The 12,094-nt window shown below is 34.2% G+C and overlaps 1 protein-coding gene across 3 annotated transcripts; it reads left to right on the top strand.

Annotated features, from left to right (window-relative positions):
* The first annotated feature begins 7,807 nt into the window (after nt 1-7,807).
* LOC131638370 (lipase-like) lies at nt 7,808-11,622 on the top strand. Of its 3 annotated transcripts, none has more exons than XM_058908927.1 (11): nt 7,808-8,064; nt 8,233-8,307; nt 8,521-8,600; nt 8,773-8,853; nt 8,993-9,040; nt 9,185-9,252; nt 9,884-9,956; nt 10,036-10,197; nt 10,471-10,665; nt 10,887-10,975; nt 11,105-11,622. In XM_058908927.1, exons 2-11 carry the CDS (start codon nt 8,241-8,243, stop codon nt 11,325-11,327), a joined length of 1,086 nt encoding a protein of 361 aa, XP_058764910.1. In that variant the 5' UTR covers nt 7,808-8,064; nt 8,233-8,240; the 3' UTR covers nt 11,328-11,622. The 3 variants fall into 3 exon arrangements, with proteins under 3 accessions (XP_058764910.1, XP_058764912.1, XP_058764911.1); XM_058908929.1 differs by having other exon boundaries at nt 7,809-8,134; XM_058908928.1 differs by having other exon boundaries at nt 7,815-8,134; nt 8,788-8,853.
* The last annotated feature ends 472 nt before the right edge of the window (nt 11,623-12,094 follow it).

The following is a 12,094-nucleotide window of genomic DNA, read 5'->3' on the forward strand; positions in this document are numbered from 1 at the left end:
GTCAGAATTTAAAATAAAGTTCGTTCATTTCATACCTCATCCATTGGATTAACGTGTTTTCTGAGCTGCAAAAATGAACTTTGAGTTCGGATATGCATCTCCGAACTTAGTTCATTTGTTTCATATATATATATATATATATATATATATATATATATATATATATATATATATATATATATATATATATATATATATATATATATATATATATATATATATATATATATATATATATATATAGAGAGAGAGAGAGAGAGAGAGAGAGAGAGAGAGAGATTTGTCTGATAATGAGTTTTAGATTTGTTTTTATGTTATTCGTGGTATTAGACATGGTGCACTCGGATATGTTTCCTAAAGCTATTGTGAGAATGGACGTTAAACCGAACAAAGTGAAGCATGATGTTAAACCGAATGAAGTGAACGATATGATGATAAACTGAGTGTTCGGTCGGTTGTTGACGAGGTGGATGTTTGTGTACAATTTACAAATAGACAATAGTTTATAGTTCGTGAACATATGTTATAATGTGTATGCATGGGTGGCGAGAATTCGGGTTTGGCGTTGTAATCTAAAGGTATGATAATGGTTAGGACAGAAGACATGCATTTGCCATAATGAGATGCGATAGAAGAAGCATGTACCAATCACGAATTAGGAAGTTGAAATGAGTTGGCATTAGATCGAGAAAATGGAAGTGTTTATTTAAATTGTGTGGATACCACAAGGTGAATAATACATGGAAATTTAATGTGGCTTCTAGTATACATAATCATGTCTTGAGTGACAAGCTAGTCGGTCATCCCATTGTATGTCACCTTATTATAGAGTTGGGGGAACTTGTTTCGGACACAACATTAAACCTGGTGTCGCTGAAAAGACATATTTGCATATTTGAAATGGAAAAGAATTTTAAGTGTTTCAAGCACCAAGAAAATATATAATGTGTGTGCTCGAAACAACAAGGCGGTTGGAGGACCATGATCTGAGATGTAACAAGTGTTGAAGCTTCTGGAAGAAGATCATTATGTTTCTAGGTACAAAGTTTGTGAGAATAAAGTCAATATTCGAGATATATTTTGGATTCATCCCAATTCCATCAAGTTATTCAGCACATTTTCCAATGTGCTTGTAATTGATTCAACATAGAAAATAAACAAGTGTAGACTTCCACTTTTAGATATTGTTGGTGTTACTACTTACTAATATGGAGATGACTTTCTCAGACGAATTTGCATTTTTGGAATCTGAAAAAAAGGACAATGTTACAAGGATTTTAGAAATATGCAAGATTATGTTGAATGACCAAGAAAACATGCTACAAGTAATAGTTACTAATCATGGTGCCAAACTGATGAATTTAGTTGCAATGATGTTTCCTACATCATATGCATTACTTTATAAGTATCGCATAACCAAATATGTGAGAAGTCGACTAAAACATGCAGTTGGCACCAGAGAAATTAATGGTGAAAATGGAAAAATGGTCAAACTTGATGTGATGGTGGAAATGATAATGGAAACATGGGGTGGTAAAATAAATTCTTCCATAAAAGAATCATATGTCAGGTCTATAATACATTTCAAGAGGGTGTGTGCGAGATATCCATGTTTCCTGAAATATGTTGAGGGCGCTGCTTTAGTCCATGTTAAAGAGGAGAATGTTTGATTTCTTTATCTTCTGTTTCTTCCCTTCTCGAATTTGGCATTTATTGTTGGTTTGGATCGGTTTTGTTGAGTTTCACCCAACTACTTCAACTATATATCACTTATTGAATTTTGAAATTCTAGTGAAAGGAATTACTAAGTGAAACTAATCCTGAGAGTATGGATTTATTAAGCGAAACTGCCATAAGAACCGTGAGGTCGGATAAATGCAACTTTTTGCTTTAAATTAGTTATTTTTATTGTTGGATAAGGCGATCTAATCTCTAGAATCAAAGCAGACACCCTCTTTTGTTTTTTAGGTGAACTCCGGGGAAGATATTTTCTGGCATTATGGAAAAGGAAGAACGAAATAGTAACATACCACTTATTATGGATGACACTAATTATGACTACCGGAAAGCACGTATGGTGGCCTTTCTAAAATATATGTATAGCAAACTTTGGAAAGCTGTCATCAAGGGCTGGAAACATCCTCTGTTGATAGACAATGATGGGAATGACATCGCTGAATTAAAACTAGAAGAGGGTTGGTCTAAGGAATAAGATAAACTTGCTTTTGGTAACTCCAAAGCTTTGAATGCATTGTTCAATAGTGTTGATAAAAATATATTTAAGATGATAAATGTAACGCCCAAAAAAATGATTATTTGCTTAATTTAGTCATTTGTGATATTTATTGATTTTTTTGCATTTTGAGACGATTTAGTCGGTATTAGTTTGGGATATCGGATTGATATTTAATCGAGAATTTTAATATTTTAAGTATTAGAAATATTATTGAATAATATTTGAAGTTTTGGGAATTTTTCGAGTAATTAAAATTAGACCGAGAATTTGAACGGAGCGTAAAAAGGGAGTATACGGTGTTAATTAAGTTGGATTGGATGATATTAGTAAAATGGAGGTGCTAATACTAGGCCCATAGAGGTAATGATGTTATTTGGTTAAAGTGAATTATAGGAAAAATAAAAAGTATCACTAAGGGTTTTCCTTGGAAAATGCTAGTTGAGGAAAAAGAAAATAAGGGTTTTTGGGGAGAAAAAAAAGAGATCGTGAATAACTGCTGAAAAGAGGAAAAGTGGAAGAAGAGGCAAAGAAGAAAGAGGATTCAATAGGAAGAATTGTGCGAAGCCAGAAGCTAGGAATTCGACCAAAAATTGTAGAGCGGACTCCGAATACAAGGTAAGGGTGGGGTTCTTGCTCTATAAAAGGGGATATGATGAATTGTATGCGGGGTTTAGGAAACTAATATTATCTCTATACTCTGGTATGATTCTTGGTGTTTGTGATGTATTGTATTGAATTTTTGTGAATCGTATGTGAAAGAAATTCTGCTATGTGAATTATTGAATTGTGGTGTTGCCGGTAATTTTGGATGAATTGAGAATGTTAATCGATGATAATTTTGTGCTGGAAATAATTTATGTGATGTTGGTGAATATTTGTTTCATTTAAATCTGAGATCGGAATGGGAAAATAAGACTGGAAAGAGGAAGAAGCTGAGGGACGAGGGTCACTTGGCTATGGGACGGACGTCCCTTTGAAGGAAGTGAGGGACCCCACTTAGCATGTGGGACGGACGACCCTATCCTAAGGGGCGGGCGCCCTTAGTTCAAAACGGGGGAATCCCATTCTAGGACGTGTGAACTAGGTTGGGGGACGGGTGCCCCATGCTTAAGGGGCGGGCGCCCTTCATGGGAGTGGGGGCCACATAGAAAAATTCCATTAATTTTCTTGTTTAGATACTTGATAATGGAAGCTTGGAATAATATTATAATATTAATACATAAAAATCTAATTAGTCTGTATAGATGGATGAATGGAGTTAATATGAACTAGCCACGAATTAAATCATGTAGTGAAAGGATTCGCAGCCTCGATTCAATTGACAAGCCTGAGTACACTAGCAATTAGTCTAATTAATTCCAATAGCGAGTATTAGTTTTACATGGTATAGCATATGCAAGTGGTAAAACTAAAAACAGAAATGTAGCAATAACAGAGTTTTATTATATCCGTACCATGGCTTCAGTAGCAGATGATAGAGTGAAATAAAATAACAGATAGTGCTATTATTTGATATAACTATTAACACGGGTGGTAATGAAAATAGAAGTATGTCAATAGCAGTTTCACTACTTTAATACAAGTGGATTTAGTAGTAGTTTGGTTAGTAGCAGGAAATATTTTTGTAATAGTGAATCAAATGAATAAAGACGGTGTAAACTGGTAGTATCAGTAATTTTGACAAGAATAAGTAACTAGCAGAACCACACTCCAATGTGATAACAATAGCAGGGTAAAATAATCAGTGAACAGAAGTAAATAAATATTACACAAAAAATAAATAGCGGTTAGGATAATATTCGGGATGTCCGGGATTAGTCCGTTAGCCGTTGTTTTATGATGCGACGTGTTTTCTTTTGTGAATGTTGTGACGTAGTGAGTTGCCGAATATATGTGAATTGCTGTTGTATTATTCGTGACAATTTGTGATGTTGTTGATTATAGTTGTTGACTTGTTGTGTATGCGCTGTTGTGACGTGGTGATATTAAGTTGTAGGCCTATGGCCAGCGATGATGCAATGCTATGATTTTGTGATCACTGCGAAATGCAGAGAATAAAGTAACACTGAGTTACCTCTATTTATCGGTAATATTTGTGATATAGGTGTATGCCTCATGATGATGTTGTTGTGATTTGTTTCGTGATGATGCATTCATTGGGTCTCATGATTGCATTTTTGTGACGGCTTGGATTGGCAAACAATGACGAAGGCTTATGCATGTTTTGATGCCTCTATTTATTGGCAATTGGCGGTGGGGACTGAAGCCCTGGGTATCACATGCATGTGCATTTGTTAGAGTCACATTTCATCTGCGTGATTATGAGTTTATGTGATTTGATGTGTGGACTTACGTGAATTGTTGTGTAATCTGAGTATGAATTTATGTGAGATATTGTGACGTGTGTTGTTTTGATTGAAACAATTAAGTAAATTAGACGGTAATGATTATACTGCATAATGATGAATGTTATAACTTAAACCTGGATATACTATTTATCATCACCCTGTTTATATTATTTGATATCTCACCCCTTTTATTTGTTTCGTCGTTACCTTTATGCTGATAACGTGCAAGTGATAGCTTTGATGAAGATTTGGACGCTGTGAGTCGAGTTGGTGATCGCTCTGATACGTAGCACTCGGGGGGATAAACGCGTGTTTTAATTATTTGTTACTTGCTTAATTTTCCAGTGATCTTTTATTGTTGAATTGTAGCTTAAAGCTATATTGCGAAGATGTTATGATTAAATTGAAATTTTGTGAAGTTTTATGATTCCGTTGCGAGATTAAATAATTTTGTTTAATTAAGTGATTTTGAGGATTAAAATTAAATATTATAATTGTTTGTTTTAACTATACGTGCTATGTATCTGTGATAAAGGCATGAAAGTCGTAAATGATTTGAATGACGAAATGTGACGTCTCAATTGTTGATAATTTTTTTTTGAATAACTCTGATTTTTTGTTATGATCACCGAATAATTTATCGGGTAGAATTGGGGTGTTACAATAAATACTCGTACTGTGGCCAAATGTGCATGGGAAATTCTCAGAACCACTCATGAAGGCACATCAAAAGTTAAAATGGCAAGACTTCAGCTTCTCGCCAGAAAATTTGAGAATCTCATGAAGGCACATCAAAAGTTAAAATGACTTTCACGCGAGTATTCTTGATATTGCCAATTCAGTTAGTGTTTTGGGAGAGAAGATGTCAGAACAAAATCTGGTTAGAAAAATTCTCAGGTCCTTGCCTAAGAAGTTTGACATGAAGTTCACAACTATCGAAGAAACCCATGACATTTGCAACATGAAAGTGGAAGAGTTGATTATGTCACTACAAACTTTTGAATCGAGTATGAGTGATAGATCAGAAAAGAAGAACAAAAGCATAACTTTTATCTCCAATAGTGATAATAAAAAGATCAATGTGATATGGAAACTAGCAAGGGTATATCTAATGCTACTGTGCTTTTTGGAAGGCAGTTCAATAAGGTACTGAAGAGAATAGATAGGCAGTCAATACCAAATGTCAAGAAAATGTCATTCGACATCAGCAAGAATAGTGAGTTTCAGAAGAAGACAAGAGCGGAGGAGAAACCTAATAAAGGTAAAGGGATTCAGTGAAATGAATGTGAAATTTTTAGTCACATCGGGTCAGAATATCCCATTTACCATAAGAAACAACAAATGAGGGTTCTTTATGTTTTGGTCAGATGATGATGAATCGGAAGAAGAACATGATGTTGAGACCGGTAAGCATGTTAATGCTCTCACTGGCATATGGGGATCTTGTGAAGACTCTTGTGATGAGAATGTCCTCTACGAAGAACTGAACGTGTCTTACAAGAGTCATGTGTTAGATGTGAAGAAAGTTGTAAGACATAAGAAAAACAAAAGAAAATCATAGCTCAACTAGAGAATGAAAACAAGACACTAGTATTCACTGCCTTCGATCTTCAAAATGAGGTAACATTGTTAAAATTCAAACTTGAGAACATGAATAAATCCATAAGAAGGATGAACAATGGAACTAATATGTTGAAAGGGGCTAGAAACTCGACAAATATAGGGTTTAATTACCAATCTCCTAATAAACAAGTCCATGTGGATAAGTTCATCCCCTCTATAAGGAAGAAAGTGATCACCATGTCCGACCAAATGTTACAACATCCTGACACACATCAAGAAACTCAAACTAAAACCAAGTTTTTACGTTGGAAATGTCATTACTGTGGTGAGTATGGTTAAGTAAAGCCTTTATGTTACAAACTGTGCGGGGTTTAAAAACTTATAGCTCATTATAGGGCTAATCATACGAGGATGAAACCTGGTAAGAAGAGTAAATCCATGGATGGAAATGTTAATCTAATAGCCAATACTTACTTGAAAGCTTCATATAAAGAAGATTGGTACTTTGATAGTGAATGTTCCAGACATATGACAGGGGTTCATAAGTATTTGGTAGATATCAAATCTCGTTCCATAAGTTTTGTCACATTTGGTGATGTAGCTAAAGGTGAAATTAAGGGAGTAGGAAAGTTATTTTGTATTGAGCTTCCTAGACTAGATGATGTGCTTCTGGTGAAAGGACTGACTGCAAATCTGATTAGTATCAGTCAGTTGTGTGATCAAGGCCTAAAAGTTAATTTTAGCAAATTAGAATGTTTAGTTATCAAGGAGAAGAATGACATTCTGATGAGGGGATTTATGTCTAAAGAAAATTGTTATTCATGAGTACCTCAGTAAACTACCTACTCTTCCACATGTTTAATGACTAAAGAAGATGAAGTCAAGTTGTGGCACCAAAAGCTTGGACATCTAAATCTCAAAGGCATGGAAAAGATTTTATCTAGAGAAGTTATCAGAGGCCTACCAAAGCTCAAAACTGACGAGGGCAAGGTTTGTGGTGAGTGTCAAATTGGGAAGCAAATCAATATGTCACAATAAGAGTGCGTATAAGCTTTATTGTTCAGTCATTAATAAGGTTGAAGTCAACACAGACGTCATTGTGAAAAATTAGAAGCATGGGATTGAAACAAATGTGAATCCAACTCTGGTGTAACACTAACAATTGAGTTAACTTCTGAAGATACTTTTGAATTTGAAGGAGTTATGCTTCTAAAGATGAGTAAAAGTCAGAAGAGAACTCTGAAGCTGAAGTCGAGTCACAGAGTCTGAAGGAGACTATGAAGGGAAGTCTGATTCTAAAGGTGAATTTGATTCTGATCCAGATTCTAATGATGATTCAGACTCTGTTGATAATCCAACTTCTAAAAGTGGTCAAACATCTAATACTCTTCCATCATGTGAGGAAGATTCTGATCCAGATTTTCTTTTATCAATTATGCACTGTCTGAATAAATTATTACACGTCATACTATTATTTTCTTATTCAGTGATCTGACTCATGTTTTTCTTTGGTCAAACGTGCAATTATAGAAACTCCATTCAAAAGATAGATATTAAAAATATAAAACTCCCCAAAAATAAAAAGATGAGAACAAAAGAATATACACGCACGATTCGCTATTTCGCTTCACCGTAATAACAACAAACAAAGAAACAAACAATAAATAAACATTAAGCAAGTGTTCTAATACGTTACGGAAATGACGAAATCAACCCCAGCAACGTCTTAATCACGCTACTTCTCCTTCCATTTTTTCGTTCTTATTGTTATTCCTAATTTCCTTCCTATATATCCAAATCAAACCCAGATTATTATTATGACGCTTTAACTTCTCCTCGCCGGAAAAACCCTTCATCGGAAAACCATTCCACGGTGGGGGCAAAAGTCTTCAATTTCGCGGTGCTTTATTTGAACATGTATTAAACTATTCAATTTTCCCCTAATTGTTACTCTATTGTTTTGGAACGTTGTTCCTGATTTATTTAGGTATTACGTTTTGTGTTGAAGTAATTGACGTTTTCTTCACGGTGAATTGATTTGTCTTTATTTTATGTTCTTATGATTCTCTGTGTTTCCAATTGCAGAGTAAGGTATGGTGAAAATTTGGTGTTTGATTTTGGTTACGTGGTTGTGCCTTTTTTCGTTTTCAGATGGTAGAGGTAAGAGTGTAACTTATGCATTACTGTTCTTTGAATTCATGTGTGTAATCTTTGAATTCATTGGATTTGTTTAGTTTTGTGTGTTTATTGATAATGCGGGATCATTGGTTTTGATTCATGTTTGTAGAAATTACATTCTGAACCATAGTCTTTTACTCTTATTGTGGACCTTTCTTCACATTTGAATACCAATGATACGTTTTCCATCTGCAGAACTCAAGGTTAGGCCTCCGGGTTATCTTGCCCAGTACAATCATACACTTGCTACAATTTTAGTCGAATTTGCTTCTGCGGTGAGTTCTTTATGAATTATATATATGCTCAACCTAAGCTGTGCTTATAGAGTGATTGTAACTATTGTGCCTAGACTTTAGAGTTAAAGTAATTTTGCTTGCTTGATGTTGTGAATCTAAAGTTTCATATATGCATTTAGTCAAGGCAATATGAATTATATACAATACGTAGATTTTGTTCTTGCAGGTATACTTGTCAGATTTGACTCAACTTTTTACTTGGACGTGCTCTAGGTGTGGTGGTTTGACCAAGGTGCTGAGAATGTAAACATTAATATAGCTTTACTTGTTCCCTCAAGTTGTGAGCGAGCTTTGAATTATTTACATTATTGTATTCTAGTAATTTGTCTTTTGTACAATATATGGTCTGAATATGTTTTAATTGTAAACAGGGATTTGAAATTATAGAGTTGGTTGTTGATGTGGAGCATTGCTTACAGGTTGGTGAACTATCATCACAAATCAATATTCCTGTATACTACAGAAATAATGAATTCTCTTTATTTCCTTTTTCCACTCCTTGATTACATCTATTCTATTAATGTACCTCTCTGTTCTCATGTAATTATCATGTCGTATTCCAGGCATTTGTTGGAGTGGCAGAGGATCCGCTTGCTATCATTATCGCATTCAGAGGAACTAATGAACACAGGTGGATTTTCTTGATCGCTTAAGTTGTGTGTTATTTGGCCCAAATTTCTAGAGCCACCACTAAAATGGATCTATTAGAGTCTAGTGTTATATGTATGCCTACACGCATATGCCTGCATATTTTAGAAACAAGAGAAAGTGTTTTACTTATGCATGTTAAGTTTGTATGAACATTCACATTCATGCACATGCAGTTATAAGTTGATAAAAACAGTTTATTTGATTTAATATTAATACAGTATATTGCCGGCTTAAAGGAAGTGAGCACAAGTGACCAAGTAATATGAACTATTTTCAGTTTTACTTGCATCAAGCATGCATTTCTGTGATCCTAAATTGACCAGCAGAATTCTTTAGGTTATGAAGTAGATGACTGTCTATAGTTCAGATCATGTTTGAGACATTTTACATCATAGATTCTTCTGTTTGCAAGGGTCTGAAACTACGTGTCTGTATACGAAGAAAGCATGTTTGACAGTCATGTTTGGGATCATGTAAATTATTGTTATAAGATAACATTTTCCATAATACATTATTAAAAGGAAAACAGTTTAAGCCTTTCAGGTCTTTGGCTCACTTCTGAGATAACTTCATAATACCGTAGTTGATTTGTTTGAAACTGCTTTATGTAGTTTACAGAACTGGATTGAAGATTTATATTGGAAGCAGCATGAAATAAATTATCCAGACATGGATGATGCAATGGTATGTGACATGAAAGCTCTGGCCTTACTTTGTGTCCGTAATATAATCTGTTCTGAAATATTATCATCAATGTCACCAGGTACATCGTGGTTTTTATACTGCTTATCATAATACAACAATACGCCTTGCAGTTTTAGAGGCCGTTGAAAGAGCAAAGAAGTTTTATGGAGATATTCAAATTATAGCTACAGGGCATTCAATGGGGGGAGCAATGGCTGCATTTTGTGGACTTGATTTAGTGGTAACTTTAGTTTAACTTTCTCAGTGTTGCTCACCGAGGTTTTGTTGTTCCATATGTGTTGTCTTTATTTTTCCTCAGGCACATGCTCTGAATTTCATTGAGAAATATTGATTTTGGAAAAATGATTTTTTTATTATTAGTCTCTATAAACTAATCAGAATAGTGTCCAAAATTCAAACTAAAAATTAGTATAGTCATTTTATATAGATCCTTGTTTAAATTCTCGTTTATACGAGGATGCATAGTTACTTGTTTGATTTTACATTCTTACAGGTAAATAAACAAGAAAAACAAGTTCAGGTTATGACATTTGGACAACCACGTATTGGGAATGGTGTTTTTGCATCTCTCTACAGCCAACTAGTTCCAAATACAATCCGAGTCACCCATGACCATGATATTGTTCCCCATTTGCCTCCGTACTATTACCGTTTACCACAGAAGACATACCAGCACTTCCCGAGAGAGGTAAGGCATGCATAACGAAGTGATGAAATCTGTACAAATATATATATATATATATATATATATATATATATATATATATATATATATATATATATATATATATATATATATATATATATATATATATATATATATATATATTCGGAAATATGCTTACCTGCAGAACTTGTTTTCAATTTGTTTTATTATTTTTCATGAATCTAAGTTGTTGTGGATTGTAGGTATGGCTTTATAACATTGGATTAGGCAGTCTTGTGTACCGGGTTGAGAAGATTTGTGATGGATCTGGCGAGGACCCAGATTGCAGCAGGTTAGTCAATCTGTTGTCAAAATGAGACTGAAAATGGAGACTTATTGAAAACTTTGCCACTGCAGTGGATTCCAAAACGAGAGTATTCATTACAATTCCCGCTGAAATTTGAATTCTTATTTTTTACAGGTCAGTGAGTGGGAACAGCATCACAGACCACTTAGTCTATTACGGTGTTGACATGGGATCAGATGACCCAGCAACATGCAGAATCGTTATGAATTCTAATGTTCTGAATACAAGCTCCAGTGATTCAAAAGGAAACACAATCTTTTCTAGAGATCCTGCAAGTTCCCTACTCAAATTGAGTCGAGAGTTTGATGATCAGGAAGATCCCGTTAACGCTGGTTGAATTGGCATGCGATATCTCATGCAATATAATTGTGGGGCCGTTATACTTCGAATTTATTTATTTCTTCACGGTCCTTCCAAATGCGGCGGCAGAAGAATTTTATCAGAATTAGCTGTAGCTGGAAGAAGATTGTGTGTATAGTCTTGTAAATGATCACCATTGTATATAACACTCATTATTCTTGGTACAAATTTGAAGTGTACAATTTCACTTTCAAATTCTACTGAATTCTTCCCGTGGTTTGGGTGGTATTTGATTTAATTATCAAGACCATCAGCTTACCACATTTCTACAATTTAACCATGTCTTGCTATAGAATTATGGGGTTTTGTTGTCGTTTGGTAAAACATTTCATAAAGTATCTCTAAGTGCTAAAGAGCTTATATTATAGATAATTAAAAGATTATACATCAAACTATCAATTAAATTACATCATACTTTTTTTCTTCATGATTGTAATGATCTTTTAATGTTATCATAATATATATTCTAATCAAATATATTTTATCTTCACATCTTCATGGATGATATTTTATCTTCACTCCTATATATCAAATCTCCTTAATTTTCTTCACTTTCAGCTACAGTTTTAGAGGACATAACATTGTCTTCTGGAGCTTTTTCTTCACTTTCAGCTACAGTTTTAGAGGACATAACATTGTCTTCTAGAACTTTTTCTTATTCAGGCAAAGTCTCTTCATCTACATTGAATTCTCCATACACATACAAAACCAACTTTAAATTTATATTCTAGAATGATATGATAC

Source organism: Vicia villosa, unplaced genomic scaffold, assembly GCF_029867415.1.
Source record: "Vicia villosa cultivar HV-30 ecotype Madison, WI unplaced genomic scaffold, Vvil1.0 ctg.002294F_1_1, whole genome shotgun sequence".
Taxonomy (NCBI): domain Eukaryota; kingdom Viridiplantae; phylum Streptophyta; class Magnoliopsida; order Fabales; family Fabaceae; genus Vicia; species Vicia villosa.